At 34.8% G+C, this 18,282-nt stretch overlaps 4 protein-coding genes and 1 pseudogene across 6 annotated transcripts; 3 read left to right on the top strand and 2 right to left on the bottom strand.

Moving 5' to 3' along the window:
• Positions 1-311: 311 nt before the first annotated feature.
• LOC108853039 (agamous-like MADS-box protein AGL13) lies at positions 312-2,595 on the bottom strand. The gene is made up of 8 exons (XM_018626504.2): positions 2,282-2,595; positions 1,608-1,683; positions 1,405-1,466; positions 1,196-1,295; positions 1,050-1,091; positions 879-914; positions 649-791; positions 312-552 (listed from the first exon to the last, which is right to left on the bottom strand). The coding sequence occupies exons 1-8, from the start codon at positions 2,461-2,463 to the stop codon at positions 462-464; spliced, it is 732 nt and encodes a 243-aa protein (XP_018482006.1). The 5' UTR covers positions 2,464-2,595; the 3' UTR covers positions 312-461.
• A 2,576-nt stretch (positions 2,596-5,171) lies between these two features.
• Positions 5,172-8,380, top strand: LOC108855293 (polygalacturonate 4-alpha-galacturonosyltransferase). 3 transcript variants are annotated; one of them, XM_018629069.2, is made up of 11 exons: positions 5,172-5,341; positions 5,407-5,579; positions 5,664-5,692; positions 5,796-5,858; positions 5,928-6,047; positions 6,120-6,180; positions 6,259-6,305; positions 6,400-6,737; positions 6,826-7,183; positions 7,253-7,831; positions 7,909-8,380. In XM_018629069.2, exons 2-11 carry the CDS (start codon positions 5,423-5,425, stop codon positions 8,182-8,184), a joined length of 2,028 nt encoding a protein of 675 aa, XP_018484571.1. In that variant the 5' UTR covers positions 5,172-5,341; positions 5,407-5,422; the 3' UTR covers positions 8,185-8,380. The 3 variants fall into 3 exon arrangements, with proteins under 3 accessions (XP_018484571.1, XP_018484570.1, XP_018484572.1); XM_018629068.2 differs by having other exon boundaries at positions 5,173-5,341; positions 5,420-5,579; XM_018629070.2 differs by having other exon boundaries at positions 5,174-5,341; positions 5,420-5,579; positions 6,123-6,180.
• Positions 8,381-8,690: 310 nt separating this feature from the next.
• LOC130510630 (uncharacterized) lies at positions 8,691-11,425 on the top strand. Its single transcript, XM_057007116.1, has 3 exons — positions 8,691-10,092; positions 10,161-11,138; positions 11,212-11,425. The coding sequence occupies exons 1-3, from the start codon at positions 8,770-8,772 to the stop codon at positions 11,281-11,283; spliced, it is 2,373 nt and encodes a 790-aa protein (XP_056863096.1). The 5' UTR covers positions 8,691-8,769; the 3' UTR covers positions 11,284-11,425.
• Positions 11,426-11,527: 102 nt separating this feature from the next.
• Positions 11,528-12,193, bottom strand: LOC108851276 (uncharacterized; annotated as a pseudogene).
• Positions 12,194-15,161: 2,968 nt separating this feature from the next.
• LOC108851277 (polygalacturonate 4-alpha-galacturonosyltransferase-like) lies at positions 15,162-16,256 on the top strand. Its single transcript, XM_057007492.1, has 2 exons — positions 15,162-15,751; positions 15,841-16,256. Exons 1-2 carry the CDS (start codon positions 15,269-15,271, stop codon positions 16,114-16,116), a joined length of 759 nt encoding a protein of 252 aa, XP_056863472.1. The 5' UTR covers positions 15,162-15,268; the 3' UTR covers positions 16,117-16,256.
• Positions 16,257-18,282: the final 2,026 nt, after the last annotated feature.

Genomic DNA, 18,282 nt, shown 5'->3' with positions numbered 1-18,282 from the left:
AGTAAGCCCTCTGATGGTGAACTGAATAACGGCAACATGAAGAGAACCAAAGATTTTGCTAGTAAGTTCACCTATATATGTTGTCTGGTTGATGAACAATGTTAATATTATGGAATGGAGGCAAACAAAAAAAAATCACTTGTAATATTGATTATGGGAACTTTTGGGAGTGGCTGCAATGAGTAAGGATCCATAAGTTGATTCAAATTTTGTGTGTAAATACAATTCTACATGTAACAAGATTAAGTAGCAAATATGTAAGTCACAGAATGTTTTTGTCTATTTAAGTCCAAGAAGGAGGATAAGGAGAATAGGAGATTAGATATTGCATATTCTTAATGGTCCATATCGCATATTGTAATTAGATATAGTACCTTCTAAACCAAAAACTCTGGCATATAACTTAAAAAAAAAGAGAGTATGAGCTTCTTATATTTTGTTTGACATTTCGACGAACTAGCTCATCCTTGAGTAAAGTTGGTTTCAGAGTCGCATCCTACATTACTCTTGAATACCGAAGATCCATCACCTTGCTCATATTGTTGTTGAAACCTACATAAATATATGTATTCCCAACACCAAGTTTGGTTATAAAGCCATAGTTTGTTATTTTTTTAATCGTTAGAATAAAAGAAAAAGAATGATTACCCGATCTTCAAGAACTGTCCGACGTTGCAATCCACAGAGATGTGATGAGAGGACAGCAAGGAAAAATCAGAGGAACCTGCCCTGTCATCCGAATTTAGCAAAAGGTCTTGAAAGCCTTTGAATTCATTACCTTCTGCCTCAAGCTGATTATGGAAAAAAATAGTCCATTAACAACGAAATACTGAAGATAGTAACTAGGACTCTACGAGAGGAATATTAACAGAAAAAACCTTTAGCTTCTTGTTTATATCTCCGAGCTGCCTCTCCTGTAATTCCAAACCCAACTCAATAACATAGTTATAATGTGTATACAAATATAAACGTTAATTATATACTAGGCTATTAATACAACGACTAAATATATGTTACGTTCAAAATGTATGTGGATGTCATAGACTTGCCTTTCTCCGAAGCTCTTCCATTTGTTCCATAGTAACCTGCGTCTGCGTATATATATACATGCATTTTAAAATTTTATTTTTATATATCTAAATTTAGAAATGATTACAACGAAATAAGATTTGTAGATGTATACAATATGTTGTACCTTGCGTTGCATGGTTGCCGAGAGAGCTCTTTCAAGCTGTCTCTCGAGCGTCTCCAATTCTTTGACACTCATCTCTCCAAGATCTTCCCCAAGCAAATACCTTTTTATTTAAACGATTCAATATATTGCTTAATTGTGGAAACTAGCTTGGAGATGTATATTTATATGTAATAAGGATGTAAGAGAGAGAGATATATGATTAACTAAACCTATGAGTGCGAAGAAGAGATTCATATTTGGATCTGAGCTCTGTCACCTCTTGAGACCAACTCTGCACCTTAAATTAAAAAGACTAATTAAAATTTATAATTGCTTTTTTTCTGTTGTTACTTATGTATGTGTATATAACATTAACTTTTTTGTATATAACATTAACTTGGGATTTGAAGACTTGGAAAAAAGAAAAATTGACCTGTGTAGACTCTTCAGGTCGATTATTGTCCCAAATATTGTTACAGCGATTGTACCTTTCAATTGTTTTCTCCATTCTACAGATTATTAAACAAAAGAAATCACAAGAAAAATCATTAATTGGTTAGTTGATCCTTAAATGTCTACAAACCCTAATTACACAAAACTTATTGGATCTGTCATTTCTTGCATATATTTGCGTAATGGATCTATGAGATCGATGTATGATGAACACTAGCTACTTTCTCTAGTTAGAATTAGAAAGATACAACCATTTTAAAAGGCAATACTTATGGTTTTCTTGAAATCTTAAGGACATACATATCTTATTATATAAAGCTGATGATAAAAAGGTTTTATAGCCTAAAATCAATCAATAAAATTCCGATCTTGAAGATTTGTCGGATCTAAAAGCTTAAGCTGTCACATGCGTTTCATGGATCCGAGAGGTGGTTAGGATTTGGGAGAAAAAGACACAACCTCTTATAATACTTAAAAAGACAGAGAACTTTGGCTTCTTGAGTCTCAAAAACGGACACAAATCAAACCTAGCTTATCTAGTTAATTACGAATCTTTTTTTAACCATTGAATCTTTTGGAAGGAAAACATTTATTTTCGTATAAAAACCTTTAATTAAGAATCTTGATGATCAAAATGGGTATATATACACGTACGTGTCACTGCTGAACTCATAGAGTTTGCCACTGCTGGAGAAGATGATAAGAGCAACCTCTACATCACATAGAACAGAAAGTTCGTAGGCTTTCTTGAGCAAACCACCTTTTCTTTTGGAGAAGGTTACTTGTCTATTGACCTTGTTCTCTATTCTCTTCACGTTCACTCTCCCTCTTGCCATTTTCCCTTCTCTCTCTTCTTTCTACGTTTATTGACTTTGAATCCCCCTCAGGATTTGGACATTTACATGCATTAATCAAAAGGGATCCAATAAGTAGAGGGATACACAGCGTATTTGCTAACTCTTTTATTTTCTGAAGCTATTAAACCGCATACATAGGATTGATACACGTATCTTGTTGTTGATTTATAAATTTATAATTTTTATTTTATATACCATGCAAGATGATTTTTTTTTTTTAAATGGTAAGTATCGCATGGTAAGTAACATTTAAAGTTCAACTAACTTATATTTGACCCAAATGAAGTTATTTGCTTATTTTGTTAAATTAAATTTAATCTACATGGAACAAAAAGAAAACTTTCTATTTATAGTCATGGTTAAAAATACCTAGGAATGGAAATATGCAGGTAACAGAAGGACCACTGGAAAAATCATCATTGTTTCTTTTAATGTTAACCTTACTATTAATTTCATACCAACAATTTTCAAAGTTTGAGTTTAATTTCTTTGTGTAAGTGGACCATGATTTCGTCAAGGTTTGTATGTATGGTTAGGTTTCGGCATGGATTGGATATCCGGATTTTTGAAGGTATTTGTGATTTGCTTCAAATGTTACGGATATCTAATTTTTTGATTTGCTTTGATTCGAAAAAATACGGATATTCGGAAAACGGATATTCGGAAAATAAATAGATATTTGCGGATATTTACGAATACTTACGGATATCTCATTTATTTTGACTAATACAAATAATATTAAAAGTTTTATACAAATTTGTTTTGTAAATTTTTTTTTGCATGATATAAAAGATAAAAATTAAAAGAAGTAGTGAATCTACAAACTTTTTAAAATTTTAAACTTAGTAAATAATTATAATAAAACTTAAGAAAAAAATTATAATTGTCATAAATGTTTCTCTTCCTTTTATGTAATAATTTTATATAAGTAATAATGTGAATAAAAATCTGTCAAATCATATGTTAGAATAATAATTATATAATTTTATACATTTAAAACTTTAAATATAATCAAGATATATATGTATTTATATATTGACGGATCGGATATTCGCTTTCCCAAAATTTTAATATTTGTGATTTGCTTCGATTTTAACGGATATTAAATTTTAGTATTTGTTTTTCTTCGAAAACTTACGAATATCCAGAATTTTCGGATCGAATAGTAACGAATAACGAATCGAATCAAATTTAGCGGATAAAATGCCCAGTCCTATGTATGGTAAATAACAATTGTGTGCATGTTTCCATGATAGGTCTGGTTAACGGACGTACAAGATCAATTATAATTGGTCAGAAAATTTTGAATTTGTTGTATTCAATGTAACTTAGTATAAATTGTGAAACTGTAATATACATATCAATCAGTGGTTATGTACCATCTGGCAATAACATATACCAAGGTTGTACGTGATCAGTGATCACTATTACAAAAAAAAAGCTAATAAAAACACAAATGTCAAATACTTCGTTTTCCAAATAGTCTCCACAATTCACATTAAAAAAGCTAAAATACCATCTAGCAGCACCATAATAAACCCAAGCAAATCATTTAATTATATTGTAAACTAGGTGTATAGCCCGCATATGCGGATACAATTTTCTTACGAATATTTATTAGTTTATATATTTTACTAAAATATATATGCTTGTTATTGTATTACATTTTGAAAACACTAATATATTAAAAATATTTTTGATTTCAAAATCTTATACTTTTGTTACCACTTTTTGTACACTTATTTTTACTTATATTTTGGTCATATTTTCCATTTTTTTCAATTATTTATATTTTTCATTATATGTATTTTTCTCATCTATACTATTTAAACATAAATAATAAAAAATTTACTTACAAAAAGTAATAGTTGGATCAACACATTTATAGTTAAATTGAAATAAAAATAATATATATTTTTATTAAAATAATATGATTAATATAAGTTCGTTTTATTTTAATATATATTTTTAGATTTTGGATAATTATTATTAATATTAATTTTAATAATTTAGCTGATAAAAAAATGAAAATTAGTCTTTTATTTTGTTGTTAATTTATGTTTTATTCATTAAGGGTATAATGACATTGATCACTCTAATTTTTTAATTTAAAAATATATTTTTAGATTTTGGATAATTCTTATCATTTTTAATTTTATTTACTTATGTAATAAAATAAATAAATTCGTTTTTATTTTGTAGGTAATTTATATATTTATCCATTAAGGATATAAAAAATATTAATCAATCTAATTTTTTATTTTAAAATATATTTTTAAAATTTAGATAATTCTTATCATTATTAATTTTAATCGGTTAACTAATCATAAAATTAAAATTCGTAATCAGTCTAAGTTTTAACGTGAGAGCTCCGTTGCGAAACATCACTTGGCAAATAATAGTATATATGACTTAATAATCATCACATTCATGTAAATTAGTTTATAAATCATTTCACACTACATTTCTAGATGAAAATCATCACTATTTTTTAATACAAAAGCCAGAATCCCATAAATCGATTTTATGTATTGGTTCAGGATTAAAATAATGTAAAAGGCCCAGTGTATTTATAATGGGCTGAAACTTAAAAGCGAACATCCTGCTCGCTCCAGTAAGAAACAAATCAATCTGTTTTTTCCCGGTTTAAATTGAATCGATGTAAACCGGAAAAGGAGATTCCAAAATTGAAATTGATAAAAGAGATCTTCTTCTTCTTCTTCTTCTTCGTTCGCCGGATGTGCTCGAGTCATCAGATCTCCGCCTATGATTGGTTAATTGGCAATGGCGTGTTAAGTGTATCAACCTGTGAGGCGCACTAGATTCTTCACACCTTCATCTCTCTTCTACATTACGAGTATGGATTTGCTCATCTCTCACTCACTCTCCTCCATTATTCGATTCGGTTAATGCTTGATTTAGGGTTTGTTGATAGGAAATGGCGTTGAAGCGAGGATTAACCGGAGTTAACCGGATTAGAGGAGGAGGAGGAGGTGGATCTCGATCTGCAGTTGTGATCCTCGTCTTTCTATGTGTGTTGGCACCTCTCATCTTCTTCGTTGGTCGTGGAGTATACTTCGATTCCTCCTCTAACGGTATTACTACATTTTTTTTTAATTCGATTTTGTGATAATATTTTGCATTTTATCTGATTAGCTTACTTTTGATTACTGCTGCAGACTATTCAAATGCTAGTTCTGTGAAGCAGGTGGGGATGAAACTCTCTTTCTTATATGTTATCTACATGTGTATGTTTCATCATCACAAGTAATGATGTTTAAAATTGGAATATTGGATTGGTTGGTTTGCAGAGTCTTGTGGACTGGAGAGAGCGCTTAGCTATGCGATCTCTTAGATCTCTTTTCTCTAAAGAGGCAAGTCTCTAGATCACTGATAGCTAGCTTTTGTTTGGTTTGTTTCTTTCTAATTTTTTTACTCTTCAGGTACTAGATGTTATCACAGCTAGCACAGCTGATTTGGGTCCTTTTAGCCTTGATTCTTTCAAGAAAAACAATTTGTCTCCATCATGGCGTCAAGTGGAGGAAGTAGACACCTCCTTTAAGGTGTGCAGTTTAGTTTGCAACCTTTGAGTTTCTATCCTCTTCTTTTGGCTTATAGTTTTCATCTACTTGAAGCAGAATCAGACAACATCTAGTATCGTTAATGCAAAACGTGACACTACTACTACTTCAAAAGGTAGTGCCTTTTATTGTGAAGTTGCAATCTTGATACCCTCTCTCATTCTTCTTCTTCCCTATTATCACTGATGTGCAGGTGGCAGCCATCAGAAAGTTGAGACACCTGAAAAGTTATACAGAAGGGTAATTATCAGTTTACTTTACCTTAACTTCATACTCTTGATGATGCATCATACGTTTATTTACCTTATCTATTTTTTTTTTTTGAAATTTTTAGCAACTAAGAGAGAAAAGACGTGAGAGGCGAGCTAACGAGTTAGTTCAGCACAATGACGACACCATTTTGAAACTCGAAAATGCGGCCATCGAACGCTCCAAGTCTGTTGATTCTGCAGTCCTTGGAAAATACAGTATCTGGAGAAGAGAGAACGACAACGACAACTCTGATTCTAATATACGTTTGATGAGGGATCAAGTGATCATGGCTAGAGTCTATAGTGGTCTCGCAAAGCTGAAGAAGAACAAGACTGACTTGTTTCAAGAGCTCCAGGCCCGGATTAAAGACAGCCAACGTGTTTTGGGTGAATCAACAACCGATGCAGATCTTCCTCGGAGGTAACAGATCTTCTTTACGTTTCTGTTATTATTTCCACTTATGTTTTTTTTTTTAAACTGATACCTCTCATTAACGTTTCATTCTCAGTGCACATGATAAACTGAGAGACATGGGTCAAGTCTTGTCTAAAGCTAAGATGCAGTTGTATGACTGCAAGCTGGTTACTGGAAAGCTGAGAGCAATGCTTCAAACCGCTGATGAACAAGTCAGGAGCTTGAAGAAGCAGAGTACTTTTCTGGCTCAGTTAGCTGCCAAAACCATTCCAAATGCTATCCATTGCCTGTCGATGCGCTTGACCATCGATTACTATCTTCTTTCTCCGGAGAAACGAAAGTTCCCTCGCAGTGAATACCTAGAGAACCCTAATCTTTACCATTATGCCTTGTTTTCTGACAACGTGTTAGCTGCATCAGTGGTTGTTAACTCAACCATCATGAACGCCAAGGTAAACAGTAATCTACTCTCTCTCTTGAATTCGTGCTCATACTAAACAGACTTGTCCCTGTTTGTGCAGGATCCTTCGAAGCATGTGTTTCACCTTGTGACGGATAAACTCAACTTCGGAGCAATGAACATGTGGTTCCTCCTAAACCCACCTGGAAAGGCAACCATACACGTGGAAAACGTGGACGAGTTTAAGTGGCTCAACTCATCTTACTGCCCTGTTCTTCGTCAGCTTGAATCTGCAGCAATGAAGGAATTCTATTTCAAAGCAGATCATCCAACTTCAGGCTCTTCCAATCTCAAATACAGAAACCCAAAGTACCTCTCCATGTTGAATCACTTGAGATTCTACCTCCCTGAGGTTTATCCCAAGCTGAACAAAATCCTCTTCCTGGACGACGACATCATCGTCCAGAAAGACCTGACTCCACTCTGGGAAGTCAACCTGAACGGCAAAGTCAACGGAGCGGTCGAAACCTGCGGGGAGAGTTTCCACAGGTTCGACAAGTATCTCAACTTCTCGAACCCTCACATCGCGAGGAACTTCAATCCAAACGCATGTGGATGGGCTTATGGGATGAACATGTTCGACCTAAAGGAGTGGAAGAAGAGAGACATCACTGGTATCTACCATAAGTGGCAAAACATGGTAAACAAACAACTCTTAAACCCTTTGCATCAAAACATGTTTGAGTAATGGTTTGCTCATTATGGTTATGTGTTTAGAATGAGAACAGGACACTATGGAAGCTAGGGACACTACCACCAGGATTAATAACGTTTTACGGATTAACACATCCTTTGAACAAGGCGTGGCACGTGCTGGGACTTGGATATAACCCGAGTATCGCTAAGAAGGACATTGAGAATGCAGCAGTGGTTCACTATAACGGGAACATGAAACCGTGGTTGGAGTTGGCTATGTCCAAGTATCGACCGTATTGGACCAAGTATATCCAGTTTGATCACCCTTATCTTCGTCGATGCAACCTTCATGAATAAAAATTTCAAATTAAATCTTTGTTTAGATGATTTGAGGTAATTACTCCTAATTTTAATGTTGTTCGCCTCATTGCGTTCCTCCTTATTTTGCACACACTGTTAATTGTTTATTCATATCTTTGTTTAGTCATTTTTTATTGTTCGAGTTAAAAACACTTTTGTTATTCAGTTTCTTTCGATAATATCTTAGTGGAGAGATCCTGGTGTAAGGACCTGTGAAAGAATGTAACTATTTTACTTATACAATGGGAAAATTGACATTTAAATCCCAAACTTACCAAACTAAGCCAAAATAAACCCAAACTCTTAAACAAGCCATTTAAATTCTCAATTATTATGGTAACACAAACAAATCCCTAACTATTGTTGACCAAGCCAAAAAAGACACGAGTTTAGTTACACGTTAAATCATCATTAACAGACGTTAACCACAAAACGACGTGTTTTAATCTATTCAAGAATCCCTAATCTGTCGTGAGTTTCGTCTCTAAAAATCTCTAATTTCACTTTTCTTCATCATCTCTCTCAGAACCATTCATCAATCTTCTTCTTACCTCTCACGTCTCACCCGAAACCTTGAAAAAGATGAGGATTAAACTAAAACCGAGGCAAAAAAATAATTCTGAAGCGGAAACAAGTCGTGTCGAAGATACTAGAGAGGAAGAGGCTATGGTGGAAGAGGCTAGGGTTGAAGAGACTAGTGTCGAAGGAGATATAATCAGAGAGACTATGGTGGAAGATGTTAGAAACAAAGATACTGGGATGGAATACAATAGAGAAGAAGGTACTACTATCGAAGTTGATGCAGCTGGAGATGTATCTGAAGATGATTGTGAGGCCATCGTGGATGATGCAACTGATGAGTTAGATGAGGATGTTGGAGTAAATGGAATCAGTGTCGAAGAAGAAGATTGCCCAAATTTAGAAGTTCTCTTTGGAGATATGGCTCGAGAACAAGAAGAGGCGAGTGATGCAGATAGTGGCGACGATATTTGGGATGACAGCAATATTCCTGATCCATTGTCATCAGACGATGATGAAGAAGCAGCGGAGCGTAAAGAAATGCGTGCAAATACAATAGATAGTGAAGAGCTTCTCTTTCTGGGAAAGACATTCGGATGTGCTGCAGATTTCAAAGTTGCTCTACTACGGTATTCTCTAAGAACTAGATATGACATTAAGCTATACAAGTCGTCAGCTCAGAAGCTTGGTGCAAAATGTTCTGACATGGAATCAGAGTGCCCGTGGAGAGTATATTGCTCATACGAGAGAAGAAAACACAAAATGCAAATCAAAGTGTATGTGAATGAGCATATATGTTTAAGGTCAGGTTACTCTAAGATGTTGAAAAGGTCATCAATTGCAATGCTTTTTGAAGAGAGATTAAGGTTGAACCCGAAATTTAGCAAAAAGGAAATGGCTGAGGAGATAAAAAGGGAGTACAACTTGATTGTCACTGAGGAGCAATGCGCAAAGGCCAAGAGCAAACTTTATCGGGAAAGGAAAGCTAGCCATGAAGTACATTTCTCTCGCATATGGGATTATGAGGCAGAGTTAAGGAGAAGTAATCCATATTCGACAGTGGTGATTGAGACTATTCCAGGGGTAACTCCGACTAGCAAGCAAAGGTTTGATCGGTTTTACGTTTGTTTTACATCACAAAGGGAAACTTGGATTCAGAGTTGTAGGCCAATAATAGGATTAGATGGTGCTTTTCTGAAGTGGGATATTAAAGGCCATCTATTAGCTGCTATAGGAAGAGATGGAGATAATAGAATAGTCCCAATCGCATGGGCTGTGGTTGAGGTTGAGAATAATATCAATTGGGAATGGTTTGTGAAGCTTTTAAAGTCAGATTTAGGATTGAATAATGGTGCTACAACAACAATAATTTCAGATAAGCAAAAGGTCAGTCATTTTATTATCAAGTAAGCATATAGTTTGCTCTTAACTAATTTATTTTGCTTCTTGTCTAGGGCTTGTTGAATGCTGTAAAAGAGGAGCTTCCAGAGGCTGAACATCGGATGTGTTCAAGACACATTCTTGCCAACTGGAAAAGAGACAGTAAAGATCCACGGCTAGAAAGGATTTTCTGGAAAATAGCACGAGCCTACACAGAAGGAGATTACAAAGACCAGTTAAAAGCTCTCAAGGCTTATAATCCAGGTGCGCATGATACTCTTCTCAGAACAAACCCTTCAGCATGGTCTAGGGCTTTCTTCAAAATAGGATCGTGTTGTAGTGACAACCTCAACAATCTCAGTGAGTCTTTCAATAAGACTATTCGAGAAGCAAGAAAAAAACCTTTGCTTGAAATGTTAGAAGATATAAGGAGGCAGTGCATGGTTCGTAATGCGAAAAGAGCTTTGGTTGCTTCACGGTTAAAGACCAAATTTACAAAACGAGCACATGCTGAGATTGAACAGACTAAAGAAAAGTCAAAGGTTTGCAAAAGGTACATGGCTTGTGGAAATCTTCATGAGGTAGACGATCACGATGTTGCTTATACTGTGGACATGGATTCTCACACTTGCGGATGTATAAAATGGCAGTTGACAGGCATACCATGTATTCATGCTTCATGTGTGATAATGGAGAAAAGGTTAAGGTTTGATGACTTTGTATCTAAGTTTTACACTGCAAACATGTGGCGGATTACTTATTCTCGAGGTATCAGACCTGTACAAGGGATGAAGTTGTGGCCTAGGCTTAACAGGCTACCCGTGTTACCACCACCCTATAGATTAGGAAACCGGGGCAGACCAAGTAACTACGCGAGGAAGAAAGGACAGAATGAGTCTTCTTCGTCACAACAAACTAAGCTATCCCGAGACAGGCGTGTGATGACATGTTCTAACTGTCTTCAAGAAGGTCACACCAAAACCAAATGTCCAAATGAAACTGTTGAGAGACCTCCAAAGAGACCAAGAGGTCGACCAAGACTTAATTTTGAGGTATGACCAAGACTTAAGTTTGATGGTTATACATTGTTTTGTTTAACATAATAACAACGTGTTCTTTTTGTAGGGAGAACCTTCACAAGGAGTGTCTCAAGGACAATCTGAAGGAATGTCTCAAGGACAATCACAGCTACCCTGAATTGTTTGGAGTTTAAAGCCTCAGTCTAATGCTTTTTTTAATCGTTGTTCCTGCTGGATTGTTTTGTCTCGGATGGGTGGTGTTTTTTTTTTCTTATTTCGACTAGAGTTTAAAATGATATATGCATAACAACTTCATGGTTTTTTTTCCTTTTCAGTTTCTCTGCAATGTTAGTAATCGTAAGAGTTGTTCTTTGATGACCTTGTTCTATGTTTACTTTTCTTTAGTATGTGATAGCATTAGATTAAAAGTTAAAACTGTTATAGAATAAAAGAGGGAACACACACGTTGCTGTTTTGCATACAAAATCCAAACAAAAAAATCAAAGAGAAACAAATAAAGAGCACACACACATATACATAGATATCACCGATATTGAAGTGCATACATGCATATATATATATATATATATGCACACACTTGCAGTGTACGTGATTTTATTTAGAATCTCCCAAAGGAGGAACAGCAGGGTTCTTCTTCTTCTTCTTTGCAAAATACTTGTTTCTGTTTCCTTTGTTACTATCAAGTATTTGATCCAGTGTATGATACTCCTTCGCCATCTTCCTCATCAGCTCTTTCCTCCTCTCTTCCTCTCCATTTTCCTTTTCTTTTGTTTCCTTGACGCTCACAGGTTTGGTCATTGCTGCTGCACTCTTCATGCAGCATCAGCTTCCGCTTTAGCCATCTCTGACATGTCTTACGCATCTCGGCGTTCAAAGTAGCCATAGTCACCTCTGTTTCTGACTCTCTCTCCTTCGACTTCCTCACTCTGTTTTCGTTTCCAGCTTCAAGCTTCTTCAATACATCCATGAACTTTTTTTTCTGTTATGAATTGTGTCATTGTCTCGCTGTCTTGTCTTTGTAAGCTTAATGAAAACATGCTTTAATCCACGTTCTCTCTGAAACTCATGACAGATTGAGGATTTTAGAATAGATTAAAACACGTCGTTTTGTGGTTAAACGTCTGTTAATGACAATTTAACGTTTGATTAAATTAATGTCTTTTTTGGCTTGGTCAACGATAGTTAGGGATTTTTTTGTGTTAGCATAATGGTCGAGAGTTTAAATGGCATGTTTAAGAGTTCAGGTTTGTTTTGGCTTATTTTGGTGAGTTTGGGATTTAAATGTCAATTTTCCCCTTATACAAACGTTGTTGTAAGTATTTAAACCCAGAGATTAACCTATCCAGAGATTCTACAAAAAAATTCAATAAATTTTATTAAAACATCCAACCAAACTTTGGTCTTGACTTCGTTATTAATTTTTTTTTGTAGCCGAATCCTTCAAATTATAATTTTTAACTTACCATCGTATCAATTTCTATGTTATTGTTTTTGTTGGTAGTATTGATTTTTTGGTATAAAAAATTCAATATTATCTATCCAAAACAATAACATAGAAATTGATATGATGATACGTTAAAAATTATAATTTGAAGGATTCGACTACAAAAAAAATTAAGAATGAAGTTTACACCAAAGTTTGGTTGAATGTTTTAATATATTGACATCAGTGATCTTGTCTTTTTAAATAATCGAAGTGATTTTCTGCACTACACGAATAGTAGTCGCACACATTGTTTACACAATAAAAGTTTTCCAAAGAGATAAATCTTGTTCTTTAGTTAGATGTATATTCAAGAAGAAATATCATCAAAAAAAATTGTTCAAGAAATCATCGAACAACCTTGATAGTCACTACAACGAAAATCGAAGCAGAAAGAATATATATCCGATTACAAAAGTCGGAAATACAAAAATACATCGGGAACTTTGAAAAAAAAAAGAATAAAACCATAATACTAAAAAAAAACTATTGAAGATAAATCTCAGAATCGGTACTACGAAATCTACCACATTGCAAGCACAAAAAATCTCTTTTTCCCTCTCCCGGCTAAGGTTTTTAATGTGTCATCACCACACAGTAATATTGATTATGATAATACACAAATGTTTAAATTACCAGTTTATAGTTTATCCTACGATATCAGATAACTGAAATAAAAATTTAAAGTCGTATAAAGTAATAAAACTAAAAAAGACTTCCATGTTCTTTTTCTCAATCCATTATTTTATTAAAATATATTTGATGATAGTAACAAAAAAAGAATCAAATTTGGCATTTAAAAGTGCAGAGGCAGGTATTGGCGGGTCCTGGCCCTCCTAGACATGTCCCTCTCCCCGCTCTCTCTCCCCACTTTGCAGTACATTGTTGGGCACACTGTGGAGGTACACAAGGAGTTGCTCCTATAAAACGTTCATGACACAATTGTTGTCCTTGTGTGTCCTTCATGACCATCCCTAACAACATATATTTTAAACAAAAATTAATATCATCTCAATTCATGTCCTAATAAAAATGAAAAGATGATGAACCAAAAACACATCAAATAAAAAAGAAGAAACAGGAACATATTTAATATTTTGTAACAGATTTAATATATTTTAAGATGTTTAAACAGACCTAGAACTAGAACGATCATAATGATAGCAAAAATTGTGTTTTTAGCCATTTTGCCTGATACAGTAGAAATGAATGGATGTAGTTGTAATTGCACTTGTGAACATCATATATATATATAAATAAGAAATTCAACGCATACAAATATTGATATCACAAACTGTAATAAATGGAAAGAAAAGGTCAAATAGTAATTAATTAGATTTTTGAATAAGACAAGTCATAGAGAAAGATATCTACAAATTAACTAAAAGTAAAAAAACTATATGGATATAATAAATCATAATTAATGGTGTAACATGAGTGAAATCTTGAAAAAGAAAATCATGGAATATTGAATAGATGCTTGAAAATCATCAGGATATAGTAATATATTATTTAGAAATTTAATAGAGTAAACTTTTTCAACATATTGTACTGAATGAAAAGAGAGACCACCAAAACCATATTGTAGGTTATTATTAACTATTATAGCTTTGGGATCTTATAACACATTATAATTATTTAAGATAATTATTTTATAGTAAATTAATTATTTTGATATCCTTAATATATCAAATTAATTATTTTTATACAAAATAAATAATTTTTTTTCATATGATTTTGACATAAAAAAATAAAATACTAATTTAGAATAAAGAAGTGAAATGATTTAAAAAAAATATACAATGAATTACTATAGAGAAAAAGGAAAATGATAGGAAATGTTAGAAAAATAAAAGTATGGGACTGAAAACAAAAACAATGGTCCATAGTCTAAGGAAAAACTTAAAAATGATACTGCTCCACAACTGCAAGGAACATATTTTCAGCTTGAGTTAAGGGTGGGCAAGGAGCATTTATATTAAATTTTGAAAGTATTTGTGATTCTTACCGCTTTGTTCGGATCAGAATTTTTATTATTTGATTTACTTCACCACTATGGCAGATATGTCCGGATAATTAGCATTTATTTCTAATTAGATATTCAATGTATATTTTTAGAAAGAAAATGTATAGTGTAAAAGAATAGTATTAAAATATATATATATATACATATATAATTAGGAACTAAGTAATTAAATTTTTGAATAAAAATATTTAAAATTTTGTAGAGATAAAATGATCATATAATTTATATGTAGGTATATATGCGTATATATACATATATCAGATCAAACATCTATATTTTTTAAGGTATTTTTCTGGTTTATTTCATTTTTACGGATGATGAATATTATTATTTATTTTTATTTGTAAAATTACAAATATCAAAAAGTTTAAGAACAAATCGAAACTAGTACAAATCAATTCAGAATTAAAAATACTTCCCTATCCCTTTCTTGAGTAAACAATGCTCATTATTTCTTTTCCCTTTTTTGCAACTTCTACTGGGTCTACTAATTATACATCTTACTCACCGTGTCCTTGTCCTTGTTTGTGCAGGATCCTTCGAAGCATATTTTTCACCTTGTGACGGATAAACTCAACTTCGGAGCAATGAACATGTGGTTCCTCCTAAACCCACCTGGAAAGGCAACCATACATGTGGAAAACGTGGATGAGTTCAAGTGGCTCAACTCATCTTAATTACTGCCCTGTTCTTCGTCAGCTTGAGTCAGCAGCAATGAAGGAGTTCTATTTCAAAGCAGATCATCCAACTTCAGGCTCTTCCAATCTCAAATACAGAAACCCAAAGTACCTCTCCATGTTGAACCACTTGAGATTTTACCTCCCTGAGGTTTATCCCAAGATGAACAAAATTCTCTTCCTGGCCGACGACATCATCGTCCAGAAAGACATGACTCCACTTTGGGAAGTCAACCTGAATGGCAAAGTCAACGGTGCGGTGGAAACTTGCGGGGAGAGTTTCCACAGGTTCGACAAGTATCTCAACTTCTCGAACCCTCACATCGCGAGGAACTTCAATCCAAACGCATGTGGATGGGCTTATGGGATGAACATGTTCGACTTAAAGGAGTGGAAGAAGAGAGACATCACTGGTATCTACCATAAGTGGCAAAACATGGTAAACAAACAACTCTTAAACCCTTTGCATCAAAACATGTTTTGAGTAGTGGTTTGCTCATTATGGTTATTATATATTGTTGTGTTTAGAATGAGAACAGGACACTGTGGAAGCTAGGGACACTACCACCAGGATTAATAACGTTTTACGGATTAACACATCCTTTGAACAAGGCGTGGCACGTGCTGGGACTTGGATATAACCCGAGTATCGCTAAGAAGGACAATGAGAATGCAGCAGTAGTTCATTATAACGGGAACATGAAACCGTGGTTGGAGTTGGCTATATCCAAGTATCGACCGTATTGGACCAAGTATATCCAGTTTGATCACCCTTATCTTCGTCGATGCAACCTTCATGAATAAAATTCAAATTAAATCTTTGTTTAAATGATTTGAGGTAATTACTCCTAATCTTAATGTTGTTCGCCTCATTGCGTTCCTCGCTTATTTTGCACACACTGTTAATTGTTTATTCATATTTTTGTTTAGTCATTTTTTTATTGTTCGAGTTAAAAACACTTTTGTTATTCAGTTTCTTTTGATAATATCTTAATGGAGATCCTGGTGTAAGGACCTGTGAACGAATGAAGCATTGTGTACTTATACAAACATTGCAAGTATTTAAACTGTTGTGACGGATGTGAGAAGATATAGATTAACAAATGAATGAATAAGAAGGATTGACACCTAGATTTAACGTGGTTAACCCTTAGGGTTTAGTCCACGGGCAAAGAGAGTACTTTATTGATGGAGGCAAGATTTTCAGAGTACAATTCGTGCTACACAATAGGGTAAAACCCTAGATGTATATATAAGAAAGTCTTTAATGAAACTTTCCATATTTCTCGGATTTGAGTAGTATCGACCGATACGACCACATGTCTATCGATCGATACTCCCTCCCATATATCGCCCGATCCATGACGTCTGGATCGTCCGATATAACTCAGCTCGCAGATTTAAGGCATATTTCAACAAATCTCCACCTTGACTTGAATCCTCCATAATCAGATGTACCAGAATGCACTTCTCTGTGCTCAGAATACAGATGTACCAGACTCCCTCTTTGCCTCAGATGTTCCGTCGAACTCAGATGTCAGATGTCCCGTCGGACTCAGATGCTCCTCAGAGCCAGATGCCCCTTAGGGCTAGATGCCCATCAGGGCCAGATTACCAGCTTGAGATGTTCAGCAAATCAAGACAATGCTTGAACTTGCTGTGAGGAACCGCCTTAGTGAACATATCTGCAGGATTATCAGCTGTTCCTACCTTCTTCACTTCAATCCTCTTTTCTTCTCTCAGAAAATGGTATCTTACATCAATATGCTTGGTTCTCTCATGATGAACCTGATCCTTGGCTAAACAGATAGCACTCAAGCTATCACAGAACACTGTAGCCTGATCATGATGAAGACCAAAATCACTGACCAGTCCTCTCAACCATATCGCCTCCTTAGCAGCTTCTGTCAGTGCCATATACTCTGCCTCAGTAGTAGACAAAGTCACCGTCGACTGCAAAGTCGCCTTCCAGCTCACAACAGAACCACCCAGAGTAAATACATAACCAGTCATAGATCTCATGCTGTCCACATCTCCTGCATAATCTGAATCAGAATACCCAGTAACCAGTCTTGGATCCTTATCTCCATAGACAAGACCAACATCAGATGTACCCTTAAGGTACCGGAAAATCCTCTTCACAGCCATCCAATGCTCCTTCCGTGGTTGAACCATGAACCTACTCACAACACTGACTGCATGTGCAAGATCTGGTCTTCTACAGACCATAGCATACACCAAACTTCCTACAGTGCTAACATAAGGAACTCGTGACATATAATCGATTTCCCCTTCAGACATTTCATCACTCATGGTAGGATGAAAATTTGCAGCACATGGAGTATCGATATGCTTAGCATTAAGCATGTTGAATCTTGTCAGAACCTTCTCAATGTAGGCCTTTTGAGACAAGAACAACTTCTTCTTCTTCCTATCCCTGAAGATCTCCATTCCTAGAATCTTCCTTGCAGCACCCAAATCTTTCATCTCAAACTCAGAACTCAGTAGCCCTTTCAGCTTCTGAATATCACACATCTTCTTGGCAGCTATCAGCATGTCGTCTACATACATAAACAAGTAGATATACGACCCATCCTCCACCTTGCTCATGTAGACACAACAGTCACAAGGACTCCTTTCATAACCCATCTTGACCATATAGCTGTCAAACCTCTTATACCACTGTCTGCTTAAGTCCATATAATGACTTCCTCAACTTGCAAACATGATCTTCCTTACCAGGAACCAGAAAACCCTCAGGCTGAGTCATATAAATCTCCTCCTCAAGTTCTCCATGAAGAAAAGCAGTCTTTACATCAAGTTGCTCCAACTCCAGATTCTGACGTGCTACCATCGCCAATAGCACTCTGATAGAAGTGTGTCTGACCTCAGGTGAGAAAATATCATTGTAGTCCACGCCTTCTCTTTGACTGAAACCTCTAGCAACAACTCAACATTTATACTTGGATC

This window comes from Raphanus sativus, chromosome 4, assembly GCF_000801105.2.
Source record: "Raphanus sativus cultivar WK10039 chromosome 4, ASM80110v3, whole genome shotgun sequence".
Taxonomy (NCBI): domain Eukaryota; kingdom Viridiplantae; phylum Streptophyta; class Magnoliopsida; order Brassicales; family Brassicaceae; genus Raphanus; species Raphanus sativus.
This window is presented reverse-complemented; position numbering and strand designations above follow the sequence as displayed.

Coding starts and splice junctions, on each gene's coding strand:
- LOC108853039 (XM_018626504.2), bottom strand. CDS start 2,463: ATGGCAAGAGGGAGAGTGAACGTGAAGAGAATAGAGAACAAGGTCAAT. Junction 1,467..1,607: donor GACCTGAAGAGTCTACACAG/GTCAATTTTTCT, acceptor TTTAAGGTGCAG/AGTTGGTCTCAAGAGGTGAC. Junction 915..1,049: donor TGGAAGAGCTTCGGAGAAAG/GCAAGTCTATGA, acceptor TTGGAATTACAG/GAGAGGCAGCTCGGAGATAT.
- LOC108855293 (XM_018629069.2), top strand. CDS start 5,423: ATGGCGTTGAAGCGAGGATTAACCGGAGTTAACCGGATTAGAGGAGGA. Junction 6,306..6,399: donor CTGAAAAGTTATACAGAAGG/GTAATTATCAGT, acceptor TGAAATTTTTAG/CAACTAAGAGAGAAAAGACG. Junction 7,184..7,252: donor CAACCATCATGAACGCCAAG/GTAAACAGTAAT, acceptor CTGTTTGTGCAG/GATCCTTCGAAGCATGTGTT.
- LOC130510630 (XM_057007116.1), top strand. CDS start 8,770: ATGAGGATTAAACTAAAACCGAGGCAAAAAAATAATTCTGAAGCGGAA. Junction 10,093..10,160: donor TAATTTCAGATAAGCAAAAG/GTCAGTCATTTT, acceptor CTTCTTGTCTAG/GGCTTGTTGAATGCTGTAAA. Junction 11,139..11,211: donor GACCAAGACTTAATTTTGAG/GTATGACCAAGA, acceptor TTCTTTTTGTAG/GGAGAACCTTCACAAGGAGT.
- LOC108851277 (XM_057007492.1), top strand. CDS start 15,269: ATGTGGAAAACGTGGATGAGTTCAAGTGGCTCAACTCATCTTAATTAC. Junction 15,752..15,840: donor ACCATAAGTGGCAAAACATG/GTAAACAAACAA, acceptor TGTTGTGTTTAG/AATGAGAACAGGACACTGTG.